This window comes from Salmo salar, chromosome ssa20 (genome assembly GCF_905237065.1).
Source record: "Salmo salar chromosome ssa20, Ssal_v3.1, whole genome shotgun sequence".
Taxonomy (NCBI): domain Eukaryota; kingdom Metazoa; phylum Chordata; class Actinopteri; order Salmoniformes; family Salmonidae; genus Salmo; species Salmo salar.
The window spans coordinates 64,335,519-64,357,160 of record NC_059461.1 but is presented as its reverse complement, the minus strand read 5'-3'; the positions used below and the strand labels follow the sequence as shown (position 1 = coordinate 64,357,160).

At 41.8% G+C, this 21,642-nt stretch overlaps 1 protein-coding gene across 15 annotated transcripts in view; it reads left to right on the top strand.

Moving 5' to 3' along the window:
• The first annotated feature begins 16,014 nt into the window (after positions 1 to 16,014).
• LOC106581184 (synergin gamma) overlaps positions 16,015 to 21,642 on the top strand; it is a 49,831-nt gene continuing 44,203 nt past the window's right edge. For all 15 annotated transcript variants that reach the window (XR_006760996.1, XM_014163080.2, XM_045703787.1 and 12 more), the window contains exon 1: positions 16,015 to 16,100. Coding sequence is in view for 14 of the 15 variants with exons in the window: in XM_014163080.2 (XP_014018555.1) it covers positions 16,066 to 16,100 (35 nt within the window). In the remaining variant the exon portion in view is untranslated. The remainder of the gene's footprint in view (positions 16,101 to 21,642) is intronic.

Genomic DNA, 21,642 nt, shown 5'->3' with positions numbered 1-21,642 from the left:
ATGTATACTTAGTCATGACTCATGAGGGACCTTGAGGGAAATGGTTATCACCCTAACCTTAGCCAAAACTTTCCTGGCATTTGACAACATTAGCCTTCCCTAGTGTTACCTTTTCACCTGACCGTTTCCTTATGAGAAGTGTGAAAGGAATGTATTCCTATTGACCAGATGACCCCACACACCTCATGCTTTTGCAAATCATGTTTATTCAAGCTATCTCATTGACACACTGAATTCCCAGGAGCACACATTGTCACATTATCCCTGTGTGTGTGTGTGTGTGTGTGTGTGTGTGTGTGTGTGTGTGTGTGTGTGTGTGTGTGTGTGTGTGTGTGTGTGTGTGTGTGTGTGTGTGTGTGTGTGTGTGTCTTGCCAGTTGGAGCAATGTGTAACACAATGCACATAACCCTTGAAGCAGTGAGCCCTATTGGTCAATTTCTGTGTTTATGGCCCTCTACAAAGATCTGTAGTATTTCTATGTGATAAGACGACAGCGCCCTCTACAAAGATCTGTTGTATTTCTATGTGATAAGACGAAAGCGCCCTCTACAAAGATCTGTAGTACTTCGACGTGATAAGGCGACAGCGCCCTCTACAAAGATCTGTTGTATTTCTATGTGATAAGACGACAACGCCCTCTACAAAGATATGTTGTATTTCGATGTGATAAGACGACAGCGCCCTCTACAAAGATCTGTTTTATTTTGATGTGATAAGACGACAGCGCCCTCTACAAAGATCTGTTGCATTTCTATGTGATTAGACGACAGCACCCTCAACAAAGATCTGTAGTATTTCTATGTGATTAGACGACAGCACCCTCAACAAAGATCTGTAGTATTTCTATGTGATAAGACGACAGCACCCTCTACAAAGATCTGTAGTATTTCTATGTGATAAGGCGACAGCGCCCTCTACAAAGATCTGTAGTATTTACATTTACATTTACATTTAAGTCATTTAGCAGACGCTCTTATCCAGAGCGACTTACAAATTGGTGCATTCACCTTATAATATCCAGTGGAACAACCACTTTACAAAAGTGCATCTAAATCTTTAAGGGGGGGGGGGGTTAGAAGGATTACTTTATCCTATCCCAGGTATTCCTTGAAGAGGTGGGGTTTCATGTGTCTCCGGGTGTATTTCTATGTGATAAGACGACAGCGCCCTCTACAAAGATCTGTTGTATTTTGATGTGATAAGACGGTCAGCGCCCTCTACAAAGATCTGTAGTATTTCTATGTGATAAGACGACAGCACCCTCTACAAAGATCTGTAGTATTTCGATGTGATAATACGACAGCGCCTTCTACAAAGATCTGTTGTATTTCGATGTGATAAGACGACAGCGCCCTCTACAAAGATCTGTTGCATTTCTATGTGATAAGACGACAGCGCCCTCTACAAAGATCTGTAGTATTTCGATGTGATAACACGACAGCGCCCTCTACAAAGATCTGTAGTATTTCTATGTGATAAGATGACAGCGCCCTCGACAAAGATCTGTTGTATTTTGATGTGATAAGACGACAGCGCCCTCTACAAAGATCTGTAGTATTTCTATGTGATAAGACAACAGCGCCCTCTACAAAGATCTGTTGTATTTCTATGTGATAAGACGACAGCGCCCTCTACAAAGATCTGTAGTATTTCGATGTGATAACACGACAGCGCCCTCTACAAAGATCTGTAGTATTTCTATGTGATAAGACGACAGCGCCCTCTACAAAGATCTGTAGTATTTCTATGTGATAACACGACAGCGCCCTCTACAAAGATCTGTAGTATTTCTATGTGATAAGGCGACAGCGCCCTCTACAAAGATCTGTAGTATTTCTATGTGATAAGACGACAGCGCCCTCGACAAAGATCTGTTGTATTTTGATGTGATAAGACGACAACGCCCTCTACAAAGATCTGTAGTATTTCTATGTGATAAGACGACAGCGCCCTCTACAAAGATCTGTTGTATTTCGATGTGATAAGACGACAGCGCCCTCTACAAAGATCTGTTGCATTTCTATGTGATAAGACGACAGCGCCCTCTACAAAGATCTGTAGTATTTCGATGTGATAACACGACAGCGCCCTCTACAGAGATCTGTAGTATTTCTATGTGATAAGACGACAGCGCCCTCGACAAAGATCTGTTGTATTTTGATGTGATAAGACGACAGCGCCCTCTACAAAGATCTGTAGTATTTCTATGTGATTAGACGACAGCACCCTCAACAAAGATCTGTAGTATTTCTATGTGATAAGACGACAGCACCCTCTACAAAGATCTGTAGTATTTCTATGTGATAAGGCGACAGCGCCCTCTACAAAGATCTGTAGTATTTACATTTACATTTACATTTAAGTCATTTAGCAGACGCTCTTATCCAGAGCGACTTACAAATTGGTGAATTCACCTTATAATATCCAGTGGAACAACCACTTTACAAAAGTGCATCTAAATCTTTAAGGGGGGGGTTAGAAGGATTACTTTATCCTATCCCAGGTATTCCTTGAAGAGGTGGGGTTTCAGGTGTCTCCGGGTGTATTTCTATGTGATAAGACGACAGCGCCCTCTACAAAGATCTGTTGTATTTCGATGTGATAATACAACAGCGCCTTCTACAAAGATCTGTTGTATTTCGATGTGATAATACAACAGCGCCTTCTACAAAGATCTGTAGTATTTCTATGTGATAAGGCGACAGCGCCCTCTACAAAGATCTGTTGTATTTCTATGTGATAAGACGACAGCGCCTTCTACAAAGATCTGTTGCATTTCTATGTGATAAGACGACAGCGCCCTCTACAAAGATCTGTTGCATTTCTATGTGATAAGACGACAGCGCCCTCTACAAAGATCTGTAGTATTTCGATGTGATAACACGACAGCGCCCTCTACAAAGATCTGTAGTATTTCTATGTGATAAGACGACAGCGCCCTCGACAAAGATCTGTTGTATTTTGATGTGATAAGACGACAACGCCCTCTACAAAGATCTGTAGTATTTCTATGTGATAAGACGACAGCGCCCTCGACAAAGATCTGTTGTATTTTGATGTGATAAGACAACAGCGCCCTCTACAAAGATCTGTAGTATTTCTATGTGATAAGACGACAGCGCCCTCTACAAAGATCTGTTGTATTTCTATGTGATAAGACGACAACGCCCTCTACAAAGATCTGTAATATTTCTATGTGATAAGACGACAGCGCCCTCTACAAAGATCTGTAGTATTTCGATGTGATAACACGACAGCGCCCTCTACAAAGATCTGTAGTATTTCTATGTGATAAGACGACAGCGCCCTCTACAAAGATCTGTAGTATTTCTATGTGATAAGGCGACAGCGCCCTCTACAAAGATCTGTAGTATTTCTATGTGATAAGACGACAGCGCCCTCGACAAAGATCTGTTGTATTTTGATGTGATAAGACGACAACGCCCTCTACAAAGATCTGTAGTATTTCTATGTGATAAGACGACAGCGCCCTCTACAAAGATCTGTAGTACTTCGATGTGATAAGACGACAGCGCCCTCTACAAAGATCTGTAGTACTTCGATGTGATAAGACGACAGCGCCCTCTACAAAGATCTGTTGTATTTCGATGTGATAAGACGACAGCGCCCTCTACAAAGATCTGTAGTATTTCTATGTGATAAGACGACAGCGCCTTCTACAAAGATCTGTTGTATTTCGATGTGATAAGACGACAGCGCCCTCTACAAAGATCTGTAGTACTTCGATGTGATAAGACGACAGCGCCCTCTACAAAGATCTGTAGTATTTCTATGTGATAAGACGACAGCGCCTTCTACAAAGATCTGTTGTATTTCGATGTGATAAGACGACAGCGCCCTCTACAAAGATCTGTAGTACTTCGATGTGATAAGACGACAGCGCCCTCTACAAAGATCTGTTGTATTTCGATGTGATAAGACGACAGCGCCCTCTACAAAGATCTGTTGTATTTCTATGTGATAAGACGACAGCGCCTTCTACAAAGATCTGTTGTATTTCGATGTGATAAGACGACAGCGCCCTCTACAAAGATCTGTAGTATTTCTATGTGATAATACGACAGCGCCTTCTACAAAGATCTGTTGTATTTCTATGTGATAATACGACAGCGCCTTCTACAAAGATCTGTAGTATTTCTATGTGATAAGACGACAGCGCCTTCTACAAAGATCTGTAGTATTCCTATGTGATAAGACGACAGCGCCCTCTACAAAGATCTGTAGTATTCCTATGTGATAAGACGACAGCGCCCTCTACAAAGATCTGTAGTATTTCTATGTGATAAGACGACAGCGCCCTCTACAAAGATCTGTTGTATTTCGATGTGATAAGACGACAGCGCCCTCTACAAAGATCTGTAGTATTTCTATGTGATAAGACGACAGCGCCCTCTACAAAGATCTGTAGTATTCCTATGTGATAATACGACAGCGCCTTCTACAAAGATCTGTAGTATTTCTATGTGATAAGACGACAGCGCCCTCTACAAAGATCTGTTGCATTTCTATGTGATAAGACGACAGCGCCCTCTACAAAGATCTGTAGTATTTCTATGTGATAAGACGACAGCGCCCTCTACAAAGATCTGTAGTATTTCGATGTGATAACACGACAGCGCCCTCTACAAAGATCTGTAGTATTTCTATGTGATAAGACGACAGCGCCCTCGACAAAGATCTGTTGTATTTTGATGTGATAAGACGACAGCGCCCTCTACAAAGATCTGTAGTATTTCTATGTGATAAGACGACAGCGCCCTCTACAAAGATCTGTAGTATTTCGATGTGATAAGACGACAACGCCCTCTACAAAGATCTGTAGTATTTCTATGTGATAAGACGACAGCGCCCTCTACAAAGATCTGTTGTATTTCTATGTGATAAGAGGACAGCGCCCTCTACAAAGATCTGTAGAATTTCTATGTGATAAGACGACAGCGCCCTCTACAAAGATCTGTAGTATTTCTATGTGATAAGACGACAGCGCCCTCTACAAAGATCTGTAGTATTTCTATGTGATAAGACGACAGCGCCCTCTACAAAGATCTGTAGAATTTCTATGTGATAAGACGACAGCGCCCTCTACAAAGATCTGTAGTATTTCTATGTGATAAGACGACAGCGCCCTCTACAAAGATCTGTAGTATTTCTATGTGATAAGACGACAGCGCCCTCTACAAAGATCTGTAGTATTTCTATGTGATAAGACGACAGCGCCCTCTACAAAGATCTGTTGTATTTCTATGTGATAAGACGACAGCGCCCTCTACAAAGATCTGTAGTATTCCTATGTGATAAGACGACAGCGCCTTCTACAAAGATCTGTAGTATTTCTATGTGATAAGACGACAGCGCCCTCTACAAAGATCTGTAGTATTTCTATGTGATAAGACGACAGCGCCCTCTACAAAGATCTGTTGTATTCCTATGTGATAAGACGACAGTGCCTTTGAAGTTTGTAGATCTAAAGTGCACCTACCGTGGTGTGTTCTAAGCATCATCAGTACATTTCTTATGATCTGAGCAAAGACATGAAAACGTCCCCATATTAAATCATAATATTGTCACTGCAGAGAATTATTTTCATTCCTTCCCTGTGCGACAGACAGACCAACAGTACAGGGAGTCAGTGGAAGACCTCTCCTACCTGTCTGGAATAACAACTGAAATATCCCTCAGAAAGAACAACTTGAAAGGCCCTGTCTGGTGTCTCGGTAAGCACCATATTGGGAGTCTCACATTGTTATTATGGATGGGCTAGGCCTTTAGAGGGCACACAGAGGGGAAGCCATTGCTAACAACATGTATGACGTGTAATTCATACACAGACCCTGGACACCGTCTCTCACATTGCTCAGCTGAGGTTGAGCATGATTGTGTTGCTATGTGAGAGGCTATGTGAGAGGCTATGTGAGAGGCCATGTGAGAGGCCATGTGAGAGGCCATGTGAGAGGCCATGTGAGAGACCATGTGAGAGGCCATGTGAGAGGCTATGTGAGAGGCCATGTGAGAGGCTATGTGAGAGGCCATGTGAGAGGCTATGTGAGAGGCCATGTGAGAGGCCATGTGAGAGGCCATGTAGGAGGCCATGTGAGAGACCTTGTGAGAGGACATGTGAGAGTGTCATGTGAGAGGCTATGTGAGAGGCCATGTGAGAGGCTATGTGAGAGGCCATGTGAGAGGCCATGTGAGAGGCTATGTGAGAGGCCATGTGAGAGGCCATGTGAGAGGCCATGTGAGAGGCCATGTGAGAGGCTATGTGAGAGGATGCCCAGGGCCCTCTTGGGTGTCTCTGTCCAGAACTATACAGCATATCTCTATAGCTCTGCCTCTGACCTTCCTCTGCTGCTAAGTCATAAGTATACATTTAGTCCCATATCAATCGATGACCTATGTTGTCTACAGAAGAGGACAGTGGAGGGGTGGTGGGTATGTACAGTTGAAGTCGAAAGTTTACATACACCTTAGCCAAATACATTTAATCTCAGTTTTTCACAATTCCTGACATTTAATCCGAGAAAAATTCCCTGTTTTAGGTCAGTTAGGATCACTACTTTATTTTAAGAATGTGAAATGTCAGAATAATAGTAGAGAGAATTATTTATTTCAGCTTTTTTTTCTTTCATCACATTCCCAGTGGGTCAGAAGTTTACATACACTCAATTAGTATTTGGTAGCATTGCCTTTAAATTGTTTCACCTGGGTCAAACGTTTTGGGTAGCCTTCCACAAGCTTCCCACAATAACTTGGGTGAATTTTGGCCCATTCCTCCTGACAGAGCTGATGTAACTGAGTCAGGTTTGTAGGCCTCCTTGCTCGCACACGCTTTTTCAGTTCTGCTCACAAATTTTCTATAGGATTGAGGTCAGGGATTTGTGATGGCCACTCCAATACCTTGACTTTGTTGTCCTTAAGCCATTTTGCCACAACTTTGGAAGTATTCTTGGGGTCATTGTTCATTTGGAAGACCCATTTGCGACCAAACTTTAACTTCCTGACTGATGTCTTGAGATGTTGCTTCACTATATCCACATCATTTTCCTTCTCATGATGCCATCTATTTTGTGAAGTGCACCAGTCCCTCCTGCAGCAAAGCACCCCCACAACAGGATGCCCCCATGCTTCACGGTTGGGATGGTGTTCTTCAGCTTGCAAGCATCCCCCTTTTTCCTCCAAACATAACGATGGTGATTATGGCCAAACAGTTCTATTTTTGTTTCATCAGACCAGAGGACATTTCTCCAAAAAGTACGATCTTTGTCCCCATGTGCAGTTTCAAACCGTAGTCTGTTTTTTTATGGCAGTTTTGGAGCAGTGGCTTCTTCCTTGCTGAGCGGCCTTTCAGGTTATGTCGATATAGGACTCGTTTAACTGTGGATATAGATACTTTTGTACCTGTTTCCTCCAGCATCTTCACAAGGTCCTTTGCTGTTGCTCTGGGATTGATTTGCACTTTTCGCACTAAAGTACGTTAATCTCTAGGAGACAGAACGCATCTCCTTCCTGAGCAGTATGACGGCTGCGTGGTCCCATGGTGTTTATACTTGCGTACTATTGTTTGTACAGATGAACGTGGTACCTTCAGGTGTTTGGAAATTTATTCCAAGGATGAACCAGACTTGTGGAGGTCTACCATTTTTTTCTGAGGTCTTGGCTGATTTATTTTGATTTTCCCATGATGTCAAGCAAAGAGGCACTGAGTTTGAAGGTAGGCCTTAAAAAACATCCACAGGTACACCTCCAATTGACTCAAATGATGTCAATTAGCCTATCAGAAGCTTCTAAAGCCATGTGTCACGTCCTGACCGGCAGAGGGTGTAGTTGTATTGTATTTTGGTCAGGACGTGGCAGAAGATGTCTGTGTATGTTTGTTCTGGGTTGTATGTTTCTATGTTGGTCTGTGTGGCTCCCGATCAGGGACAGCTGGTTATCGTTGTTCCTGATTGGGAGTCATATATTAGGTGTGTGTTTTTCACTTGGGTTTGTGGGTTGTTGCGCTAGCACTGCTATTATTTTGTATGTATAGCCTGTTAGCCTGTCTTGAGTCATTCTTGTTTATTGTTTTCCGTGTTTGCGTTATTCTTTATCATTAAAGATGAGTATCCACATCCCGCTTGCATTTTGGTCTCATGATGACGACAAGCCATGACATAATTTTCTGGAATTTTCCAAGCGGTTTAAAGGCACAGTCAACTTAGTGTATGTAAACTTCTGACCCACTGGAATTGTGATACAGTGAATTATAAGTGAAATAATCTGTTTGTAAACAATTGTTGGAAAGATTACTTGTCATGCACGAAGTAGATGTCCTAACCGACTTTCAGGCTTTCAGGTCTCCAGTGAGAATTCAGCTGTTTCATGATGGGCGAATTAATGAGGACCTGACTGCTGTTGAGCAATTTTTGTGTGTGTGTATTTGAATGTGCAAACGTTTGACCTGCACATACTGTAATATCCTGACATTCCAGGGGGCCTCATTCCAAAAACGTTCATAGGTGCAGTGCAGATTTGCTTGTAATTAAGCAAAAACATTTTTTAAATAAACGAGGCCCCTGATAACTTGATTATACTTACAAATATAAAACCAATTGGTATACACTATTTCCTTATCAAAGTAATAATACATTTTACTTGCTATGGTTGAGAAAGAAATGATTTGGAAATGTACTGCACTTCAAATGAGTGAATCATTAACAGGTTAGTTTATCATTTCTTTGCTTGAATACCCAAGGGTCTTTCCTTCATGCAAACTTTATTACAACAGTTGAAAATGGGGAGGATGACACATGGGGAGGATGGAAATATTCATATGTTGAAACTGTTTTGAAAACACAGTTATAGTGGGAGTCAGAGTTAGACAAAACAAATTCACCTGTACAATACTACAACATTCTCTCAAAACTAAAACAAACATATAGTGTCTCAAGTCTGAACTTAAACGGCATCCTCTGTGGAGTAATATGATATGGTTTTAGTATAGCATTCTTCCAGTTTATAGTGTCCAACTCTCAAGGTCGGCTCTCCCCCACTGACACCAGTGAGTGCTTTGCATATCATTTGTTTATGACAGGATCTCATCTCAGCCATACAAAAAGCAACGTTCAAGATTAGCCCCCATGTTTTTTTGTTCTCTGGAAGGGGACAACTTTGATAAATTAATCTGTGAGTCAGTGAGCATGTTATTTTACGAAGTGTTACAATGCAATTTATTGTGCGCTGTCCAAGAAAACCTGAATACACAATGAGGGGCAGCAATATACAGGAGGGTGATTGGATATTTCTTGTAAGAGTTAATGTAATGTGACGGGAAATTACTCTAGTAATACTCTTGTCTGAGCTATTCTATCCTGAGTTTAAAGAGAACTGAAAGACCCTGAAAGAGACTGTCCTCCATAGTTCTAAGAGGAGGAGTCATGCTGGGGAAACCCTTGTAATCCAATGATGTTGCTTTGTTTGGTTATCAATGAGCCCTTTGATTTTAGGCCCAGGGAGCCACTGAAGATCTGACTACTGCTGTTCTACTACTTTTCACTGAAAGAAACACAGGTTATAGAAGAAAGAGAACTATACTCATTTGCATCCTTTTGGAAAAGGCAGTTTACAATGCTATATTATACAGCACTAAAGTCACCCAATAGCCTATTGGCTAACACAACTATTTCAATAAAAGTATAATTCAATAAATAGTTACATTTTTCTGGGGCTCATTTGATTTACAATTGAAATCACAGATTATGTTTGCTCATGTGAGCACATATTGACAATAGCATTGGACTGAATATGTAATATTGTACATTGTCATTATGTGTTTTATTGCATCATTTGGCAACGTTTGTATTTTGGCTCTGTGAGAGGAAATATTTGACTGTCTATCTTGAAATATTATATCCTAACTAAAATTGGTGGGCAATCTAAATGCTAGGCAGCTTGTAATATCTTCATATCTGAACATAGAATCTAGTGATTGTATTTGTGCATTTATTTTAGACTTACATCATTGTTTTTGTTTCAATAGTATTTGGTGTGATGTTGATCCATCAACCATTGTTAAACAAATTAACCTACAGTCTCTTCCCCGACTTCTGTCCCCATTTGTCACCCAGTCTCTCTCTGTTATGGAATCTCTAGGCAGAGAGCTCAGGTTAATCACCGACATGGTGTTGTCATCATTAATGTCATTGGACCACAATGTGAAAAAGAAAGAAGACAGAAAAAGGAAGATGTAGAGTTGGTGATAAAGGGAGGTAGAGGAGAAAATTAAGCCGGAAAGAGAAAAGCCATACAGATGCCAATTACAACATGGCTAAATTGTAATAAGAGAGTAGAACATGTAAGGATAGGTTTCACCACCCAGAGAGTTTACATTTGTTCACTGGTGTATTGCCAAGAGAGAGGAGTGAATCTTCATTTCCAGTGTGGACCCAGAGGTCAACGCAAGGAGCGAGATGGACACGTGGGGAACAGAGGGATTGGACAAAGGGACGGAAAGTGGAAGCGGCAGGGTGAATGTGACCGTGTGTTTAGCAGTCCCAAAAGAATGGGTACTACATCAACTCCAGCTTGGGCCCAAGAGGTTAATGGATAAGACTGCCCAGCAGGGGTCAGGGGTCAGGAGGCCACTCTCCACCAGGGCTAATTGGCCACAGCGAACAGAGTTCAGGCCCACCGGCCAGCCCTCCATGGAGAAATACATACACATGTATACAGCAGCTTTGATAGAGGCGTCTTCCATCAAAGCCCTTGATCTGACTGAGAGAGAGAGAGATCCTCTGTTGTGCTTCTGTTCTCAGACAGGCCTGAATTAGAACAATCACAACCCTTCACCGTACATCTCCCTCACCACCACCTACAGTGATGTAGTTTGACAAGTGTAGACAGTATAGGAGGCCTTTGGTTCTTTCTTACAGACGCATTTCAATGCAATTCTTTGTTGTTGTAGGTTCCGATTACATTTGAAAACTCTTTTGCTTTTGTGATATTTTGAAACCATTTTATCCCCTTTTTTCCTTGGCATATAATTAATCTACAGTAATTTTTCTTAGCAATTAAACTGACAGAAATTCCTATGTCAAGTAAAAATGTCTAGTACTGTAAGTGGATGTAACCTACTCAGTCATTGTTGTGGAATTACTTTATTGCCTTCAGCGTGCAAGTATATAACCCCTTATGCCATACTGAATTAAAAAGTAGTTGTCCAGATCAACACAAAGGGATCAATTAGCATGGAAAAAGTGTGACAAATCCTCCTGGAAGATGGTCTATCAATTACAAGCCATAATTTAGTTGAGAGCCTGACAGTTGTGTATCATAAACACAGGAGACAACACAACTGAAGTGGAGAAACAAACAGTCAATAGAGCTACGTAAGTGCTATACTTCTGAGAGTTATTGTCACAGTAGCCTATACTAAAATTTCTGACAGAAACAACCATTCCCAGGATACAAATTGCTCCAAGTAAATTACTGCCCTACAAATATCAACAAATGATCTTATCCAGTAGGCCATAAACCATCAGATGTGATACATAACATTGTTAAAGGATAAATAAGTCGAATGGGGAGTCCTTTCACAGCCTGAGGGAATCAATCTTACTAGCAGGCCATCAGAGGAATAAGGCAGAATAAGAATGAGGGCTCTTTTTGGCCCATTGTTCCTAAATGGATAGTAAATGAGATGTGTCTCATCTTGTCTTCTCCTGTCAGAGACAGATCATATACAGTACAGAAGGATCCTGACAGATTGCAGTTGTCATGCTGATGCTGTCACTGGCCTGGTGCTGAAGAGGTTAATGATTTATGGAGAATGGTGGGATGCCCAGAGTGGGCCATGGTTAATGTCCACCTCTCTCACAGGGCTACTTCTGGGGTCTGCCTGCCCACAGCCTGCCCAGGCAGCTCCACAGTAGGGGGACCTGCCTGACTCTGCTGGCCTCCAGCTAAACTCTTGGTTCCCAGCAGGGTAGGAGACCCATGCTCTCTTCAAGGCCTGTGAATGGATTCAAAGAGCTGTGTAGGAGGGACTGAGGAGACTGATGAGGAGCTGCTGAGGAGATTCACAAGGAGCAAAAAGTAGCAAACAAAGTAAAATTACTTCAAAAGATAATGTATAAATCAGCACTTCGCAATAAAACATATCACAGGATAGGACAACTTCTAATAAGTGTATCTGTAATGAGAGTTTATTAAAGAGTAGTTAGTATTTTATTTCAAAGAATGTATTGCACCAAGTATCAGTTAAATGTGTGTCATTAGCCATGTGTCAGTGTATTTAATATGGCTTCAATGTGGAATGAGGGGTTAAGTCATTTGTTTATATTTGTAGTGCAGTCATTTACCTGTAGCAATTTGTATCCTGGCAATGGTAGTTTATGTCAGAAAGTACAGTATACCAATGTGGATGCACACTGTTATACACAAAGGTATAAATATACAATATCCTTCTTTGCATATTTGGGTATTATTCTACACAATCAGGATCAACCCTGAACTGTGAAGTACTGAAAGCATCAGATGCATTCAGAGTAAAAATGATATAAATGCAGTCAATCCTAGCTGGTGGCTTTGCTCTTTCTGTTGTGGATATGACTGTGAACGTGTCTATTGAATAGATCCGGGGCAGAGGCTGGGTGTGAGGCAGACCGGGTGATGGATAGCAGAGGGGCCTGTCATCCTATGTCTCACCCGACCCTCATTAAACTGTAAATCTTTCACAACAACACCCACAGAACAATGGGAGAAGGGCTCATCCTTGTGACTCTACCTGGTGCAACAATGAAGATGCTTGCTGAAAACATTTATGTGAGGGGCCACACAATAGCCTCAATACCTCATTCATCCTGTATAAATGTTAGACAAATCCTTCATGAGACAAATGCAGGTGTCATGAAATACAACAATCTGTAAAGAATATCTGTTTATTTGACATGCTGATAACAGTTATACAGATGTAGGATCTTAATTTGAGCCAGTTTGCTACATCAGAAAAATAATAATGCAGCAACAGGAAATGTTCATTATTATGTGGATTATATTTAATGGACATTTTCTGTAGGGGTTGATAAAACATTTCGTAAGGGAAAATAAAGTATGAAATGTCAAAGTGGAAATTACAAACTTCAGAAGCCTTTTAAAACCTCAAATACACTAAATGTTTAAAATGTCCTCCATGGTGGGAAAGTTATCCTGCAACAGGTTGATCAAATTAAGATCCTACATCTGTATTAGGGAAATGTAATCTTATCAATTAGGAAGACTGAGGGGTCAAGTCAATTGAACTCATGTTGCAGTAGGCCTACCCATGAAGATAACTTTTCCCATGTAATCAAATAAAATCAGTGTTTGAGCGACTGAAAAAACACCATGATTGATGCATGTGTTGAACTGACTGTATTTATGTAAAACACACATATTGCAAACCTTGCAGAGGCAGGTTTAATCCAATACAGCCCAGGAGAGGGTTATAATGTCAGTGATATGGAACAGACCTAGGACAATTAATCATCAACAGTGACTTAGTGAAATTAATTTATCTCAAATCTAAAATAACTGAGAAATGTGGGACTATTTGAAAAGGTTTGTCTTGTGACAATGGCAGCATTCGCGCAAAACTGAAAGCCGAACCACTGCTTTTAATCAGGGCAAGGTGACCGGAAACATGACCGAATACAAACAGTGTAGCTATTCTCTCCGCAAGGCAATCAAACAAGCTAAGCGTCAGTATAGAGACAAAGTGGAGTCACAATTCAACGGCTCAGACACGAGAGGTATGTGGCAGGGTCTACAGTCAATCACGGACAATAAAAGGAAAACCAGCCCCGTCGTGGACCAGGATGTCTTGCTCCCAGAAAGACTAAACAACTTCTTTGCTCGCTTTGAGGACAATACAGTGCCACTGACATGGCCCGCTACCAAAACCTGTGGGCTCTCCTTTGCTGGAGCCAACGTGAGCAAAACATTTAAACGTGTCAACCCTCTCAAGGCTGCAGACCCAGACGGCATCCCCAGCCGCGTCCTCAGAGCATGTGCAGACCAGCTGGCTGGTGTGTTTACGGACATATTCAATCAATCCTTATCCCAGTCTGCTGTCCCCACATGCTTCAAGAGGGACACCATTTTTCCTGTTCCCAAGAAAGCTAAATGACTAAATGAGAGCTAAATGACACCATTTTTCCTGTTCCCAAGAAAGCTAAATGACTAAAAGAGAGCTAAATGACTACCGCCCCGTAGTACTCACTTCCGTCATCATGAAGTGCTTTGAGAGACTAGTCAAGGACCATATCACCTCCACCCTACCTGACACCCTAGACCCACTCCAATTTGCTTACCGCCCCAATAGGTCCACAGACGACACAATCGACACAATCGCAATCACACTGCACACTGCCCTAACCCATCTGGACAAGAGGAATACCTATGTGAGAATGCTGTTCATCAACTACAGCTCAGCATTTAACACCATAGTACCCTCCAAACTCGTCATCAAGCTCGAGACCCTGGGTCTTGACCCCGCCCTGTGCAACTGGGTCCTGGACTTCCTGATGAGCCGCCCCCAGGTGTTGAGGGTAGGTAACAACATCTCCACCCCGCTGATCCTCAACACTGGGGCCCCACAAGGGTGTGTTCTCAGCCCTCTCCTGTACTCCCTGTTTACCCATGACTGGGTGGCCATGCACACCTCCAACTCAATCATCAAGTTTGCAGACGACACTACAGTGGTAGGCTTGATTACCAACAACGACGAGACGGCCTACAGGGAGGAGGTGAGGGCCCTCGGAGTGTGGTGTCAGGAAAATAACCTCACACTCAACGTCAACAAAACAAAGGAGATGATCGTGGACTTCAGGAAACAGCAGAGGGAGCACCCCCCTATCCACATCGACGGGACAGTAGTGGAGAGGGTAGAAAGTTTTAAGTTCCTCGGCGTACACATCACGGACAAACTGAAATGGTCCACCCACACAGACAGCGTGGTGAAGAAGGTGCAGCAGTGCCTCTTCAACCTCAGGCGGCTGAAGAAATTCGTCTTGTCACCAAAAACACTCAAACTTTTACAGATGCACAATCGAGAGCATCCTGTCGGGTTGTATCACCGCCTGGTACGGCAACTGCTTCGCCCACAACTGTAAGGCTCTCCAGAGGGTAGTGAGGTCTGTACAACACATCACCGGGGGCAAACTACCTGCCCTCCAGGACACCTACACCACCCGATGTCACAGGAAGGCCAAAAAGATCATCAAGGACAACAACCACCCGAGTCACTGCTTGTTCACCCCGCTATCATCCAGAAGGCGAGGTCAGTACAGGTGCATCAAAGCGGGGACCGAGAGACTGAAAAACAGCTTCTATCTGAAGACCATCAGACTGTTAAACAGCCATCACTAACATTGAGTGGCTGCTGCCAACATACTGACTCAACTCCAGCCACTTTAATAATGGAAAGATTGATGTAATAAATGTATCACTAGCCACTTTAAACAATGCCACTTCATATAATGTTTACATATCCTACATTACTCATCTCATATGTATATACTGTACTCTATACCATCCACTGCATCTGGCCTATGCCGTTCTATACCATCACTCATTCATATATTTTTTTATGTACATATTCTTATTCATTCCTTTACACTTGTGTGTATAAGGTAATTGTTGTGAAATTGTTAGGTTAGATTACTCGTTGGATATTACTGCAGTGTCGGAACTAGAAGCACAAGCATTGCGCTACACTCGCATTAACATCTGCTAACCATGTGTATGTGACTAATAAAAATTGATTTGATTTGAATTATTTCTACTAGACCCATCATGATATGAGAAGCATCTTCCCCATATAATGAAGACAGGTACACAATCGACATACTTACTGTAAACCTGCCAAGAGCCTTGGCATCATGTTCCTGATAGCCAAGACTAAACATTTTGAGTTTGACAGAAGCACAACAGCGACATCTAGTGGAGAAGAAAAAAACTGTGACCCGGAAGATCCGTCACACACCGTCACTGCCGACGATTTTGTTTTTGTCACAGACCACTGTTATCAAGATGGCGTTACGGCCAGGATCTGGGGGAGGTGGCAGGTACTTATTTTGTGTGTAAAATATATAAGAAACGAGTCAATTATTTGTTTGACGGTATTCTGCACTTGACCGTGGCGGTTTAAATTGTTCGAAAATGCTATTTACACACGGAATAGCGAGTGAAGAATGAGCGTTTCTGGTAGGCGAGACGAGCTAGCCAGACAGCTAATAACCTTACCTAATTAGCTAACTCTCATAGGAATGCAGCTTTGGTGAAGTGCTAACGGTAGCTGTACTGTCACATTTTTGCTGGCTGTCGAATAATAATAGTCAATCATAACATGAATAATGTATTATAGCTGATATAAGGCGTATTTGCAGCACGGTAATGTAGTTTTCTAACTAGCCATCCAGCTAAAGTTAACTGGTAGCCAGGTCAGCTGAGTTGTCAGATGTTTGCTAGCTAACGTTACTGAAACGCTAACTAGCCTGTGCAAACAGCCTGCCAATCCATACCTGTGCTAAAATGATTCGATACCTAAACACACCGCCATTTTCAGATTGTTGGATTGAGCTGACAAGCTAGCGAGATAACATATAGCCCGAGCTAATAAGGTAGCAACTAACGTTACATCAGAGCATCCACACATTCTCCCCAACCTCCTTCAATGGTGATGGTGCTTTCAAGACAACTGGGAACTCGTAAAAAAACGAGGTCAAATCATGTAAATATCCCATAAGATGTTATCCCCTAAACGTTCAAGCACTAAAGCAGCTAACCTGTGCTGCCATGGTGAATCTACCTGGACAAAGTTGATGTCTGATCAGATGTGGGATGATATCATGACGTGCAAGCTGCCATGGCCTTATAGTTTCAGTGACCAAATCTAGGCTTTATCATGATCTCCTCACACCTGCTTATAGCCTAGATCTCCCCCATGAAAGATAAATCCTCTATGCTCAGACTAAAAACGTTGCTTTTCTGGTCTGATGTTATTATAATACATCTATTGTAGTTCAGTCAGTCAGCTCGATCAGTCATGTCTTAACACTAGAACCACCATAGGCCAATAAACACTGACGTTTGATTTTGTACAAAAAAAATTGCCCCCCCAAAAAAGCAAGGTCTTGAGCCTGCCCTAACTTTTCCTAAATGTTTTTAACTGTTTTCTCACACCTATACCTACCCAGGCGCTAATACGTCTCTCTCTCCTTACTGGATGAATGGGTGATAATTGTGCACATTACTTCACAATTGAATTAAAATTAGGCCTAACTGAATGATAAGGAGGGTGAAGAGGTTAATTTAATTTAGAAAGACAATATTGTAATGATGAGTTTGTGTTATGCCAATTTATCAGCGTTGGCGCTCATGTTTATGGCAAATAATTTCACCGGGCACAGCATGTTAATATAATTTTCTTTTGATGTTTTACTTTGCTAAAAAGAAGCTGTTACAGTACTGATTTATTTATTTAGCTATATTATTAATCACATTTATTGTAAGGGAAACAAAAACTTGCTATGTGCTGTACTAGGCCTTTAGAATAATGAAAATGTGTCCTTGGCTATCCAAGTTGACGAGCAAGGGGAAACAAACGATGCCAGTCACCCCGCGTAGCCGGCCCATCGAAACTACATCTAAACTATACCAAAAATAATTTCATGCATAATAAGAGTTAGCCTATAGACCTAGCCTATAGACAAGATTAAATTGACAATAGTCTGAGTGATAATATTATCAGTTGTCAAATTGTACATGAAGAGATGGGTGCATCTTCAGAGTCACATGCGTGTAAATTTTTTTGCTTTCTATATAGTATCAGAAAGACATTCTGCAGTTTCTATGACACTTACCTTTGTCAAATAACTCTCAATTCAAGAGGTGCTGCTCTATTTCCAAATGTTACTTTTTCCAAGAATATTTGTGTTGTCCATGCGTTCAGCACATGACCGCGTGGCAACATTGCTCTGGCAACTGAGCAAAGACTAGTAACATAATAAATGTAAAATATGCTATTCTGCTTTCTTTTAAATACTTTTTCTTATTTCTGCAATGTTTCTTTAGACCTACCAAAACAAAATTATAATAGACTTCTTTGTGATGGACTTACTTATAGCCTAAAATAACAAACTAATGAAAATGCTATTATGTTCTTTGAAATAAGTTTTTTCGTTTTCTAATGTTACCTAAGACCGTTATAAGCACAACCAAATGATTAGCATATATGAAATATATTTATTAGACTTTTAAAATGTTAATGTGGCATTGGCTGGAAGTGTCGAATATACTTTAGGCCGACGTTATTTTATTGTTATATTTGGTTATATATTTTCACCAATATTTCTTCATGCAATTCATGCTTTACAATTGTTTATGCACTATTTATCAAGTCTAAGTGCTTATGTTTGTGCACCTTGCGGGTTGATATGAATCTGATGAGTATGCTAAAGGAGATGCCCGGTTACGTTCTCTAGTGTGTTTTTTGTATATTTTTTTTATTTCACCTTTATTTTTCCAGGTAGGCCAGTTGAGAACAAGTTCTCAGTTACGACTGCGACCTGGCCTAGATAAAGCAAAGCAGTGCGACAAAGACAACAACACAGAGTTACACATAAACAAACGTACAGTCAATAACACAATAGAAAAATCTATGTACGGTGTGTGTAAATGTAGAAGAGTAGGGAGCTAAGGCAATAAATAGGCCATAGAGGTGAAATAATTACAATTTAGCATTAACACTGGAGTGATAGATGTGCAGATGAGGATGTGCAAGTAGAGATACTGGGGTGCAAAAGAGCAAGAGGATAAATAACAATATGGGGATGAGGTAGTTGGGTGTGCTATTTACAGATTGGCTGTGTACAAGTACAGCTGATGCTTAAAGTTAGAGAGGGAGATATAAGTCTCCAGCTTCAGTGATTTTTGCAATTCGTTTCAGTCATTGGCAGCAGAGAACTGGAAGGCAAGGCGACCAAAGGAAGTGTTGGCTTTGGGGATGACCAGTGAAATATACCTGCTGGAGCGTGTGCTATGGGTGGGTGTTGCTATGGTGACCAGTGAGCTGAGATAAGGTGGGGGCTTTACCTAGCAAAGACTTATTGATTACTTGGAGCCAGTGGGTTTGGCGACGAATATGTAGTGAGGACCAGCCAACGAGAGCATACAGGTCGCAGTGGTGGGTAGTATATGGGGCTTTGGTGACAAAATGGATGGCACTGTGATAGACTACATCCAATTTGTTGAGTAGAGTGTTGGGATGCTATTTTGTAAATGACATCGCTGAAGTCAAGGATCGGTAGTATAGTCAGTTTTACTAGGGTATGTTTGGCAGCATGAGTGAAGGAAGCTTTGTTGCGAAATAGGATGCCGATTCTAGATTTAATTTTGGATTGGAGATGCTTAATGTGAGTCTAGAAGGAGAGTTTACAGTCTAACCAGACACCTAGTTATTTGTAGTTGTCCACATATTCTAAGTCAGAACCGTCCAGAGTAGTGATGCTAGTCGGGCAGGCGGGTGCGGGCAGCAATCGGTTGAAGAGCATGCACTTAGTTTTACTAGCATTTAAGAGCAGTTGGAGGCCACGGAAGGAGTGTTGCATGGCATTGAAGCTCGTTTGGAGGTTTGTTAACAGAGTGTCCAAAGAAGGGCCAGATGTATACAGAATGGTGTTTTCTGCATAGAGGTGGATCAGCGAATCACCAGCGTACTTCTAGGCTGAAAGGCCAGGCAGTTCAAGTGTTAAACCTGAGCAGTTGTAGTGAAATAAAGCCTTGGTTTTAAATCTCCTCTCAGTTATTAGTGATTGGTGTAGAGGTCTAAGATAAATGGTAAATATTTAGTTCAATCTTGAGTCCTGCTGACTCCTGCATGAGCCTGTTGATATTGGTGAAGCAGCAGCTCGTCCTACAGTGGAGATGAAAAGGCTAGCCTCATGACTTTTTCATCAGCAGCTTGGGCCTGAGCTGAGCAGTGTGAATAATGAATGTCTGCCTGATACATGCCTCTGAACCCGACCAGCTAGGTGATACAGATACTGCAGCTGAGGAAACCATATAGTTTAAGATTAGGTTTACAGATTAGGCTGGCCAGAGTAGTCTATCTCACATATGGTCTCATAGAAAATAACAGGTGATGTTTGTCTCTGGCTAACAAATGTTCTGGAGACATTTCTTGTCCTGGCATTGGTGTACTTGAAGACCATTGGTGGGGGTCAGATATAGGTGAAGTGCTGATTTAGAGTGCTGAGCAGCTGAAGTCATCCATATTGAAATCTAAGATCTGTAGAGAAGACTGCTTCTCTGGTTTTATGGGTATTATTCAGGCCTCTCCCCCTTCTCTATTAGTGAGGAGTCTATAAAATCAAATCAAACTTTATTTGTCACATGCGCCGAATACAACAAGTGTTGACTTTACCATTCAATTCTTACTTACAAGCCCTTATCCAACAGTGCAGTTCAAGAAGAGTGGTCTCAGATCGGCGAATGTGACCGGGGCTAGCTGTGCATAGCTCTGCTGTGTTGTGTGTGACTGTGATAGTGTGTGGTGTGGGCATGCTACTTGATGACAGAATGTGGCACACTGAGCCAGGGAAGAGGAGCAGGCAGGCGCTGTGCTGGCAGGTAAGCCTGGAAATAATGAAACCCATCCTGATACCAGGCTGTCAGCAGGAGCCAGAGGCATGAGTCTACTCTTCACTGGCCCTGCTGCCTGGCATAGCACTGATGTTATGTCCCAAATGGCACCCTATTATCTATGCAGTGCACTACTTTTGACCAGAAGGTCTGACATATCATGGGACTAAGAAAAGAAAAGATGGCGCCGAAGAACATGGCTGATGTTTTACATTTTCCCAACCAATTGTGCAATTTTGTAATTTTTTTGCGTTTTGTGTACCTTATTTTTTAACTTATTGTGTACATAATGTTGCTGCTACCGTCTCTTATGACGGAAAACAGCTTCTGGACATCAGAAAAGCGATTACTCACCGCGGACTGGAAGAAACTTTTTCCTTTAACGAGTCCGACGAGAAGGATATCATGCTTTCACTGGAACGGGCCCAGATCCACGCCTTTTGCGTGAAGAAAAGATGCCGGGAAACGAGACGCAGATCGGGGATCCTTCTGAGAAGCCGGAGGCAAGCGAATAAGTGAAATCCAATGCCTTCCATTCTCCTTGTTAACGTGCAATCATTAGAAAATAAAATTGATGACATACTATTAAGATTATCCTACCAACAGGACATAAAAAATTTTAACATCTTATGTTTCGCCGAGATGTAGCTGAACGAAGACGCAGACAATATAGAGCTGGTGGGATTTTCCATGCACCAGCAGAACAGAGACGCTACCTCTGGTAAGACGAGGGGTAGGGGGGTGTGTCTTTTTGTCAATAACAGCTGGTGCGTGATGTCTAATATTAAGGAAGTCTCGAGGTATTGCTCGCCTGAGGTAGAGTACCTTATGATAAGTTGTCGACCACACTATCTACCAAGAGAGTTCTCATCTGTATTATTCATAGCTACAGGACTGTTTTGCTAGCAATCATTAGAAAACAGACTGGAATATGTTCCGGGATTCATCCAATGGCATTGAGGAATA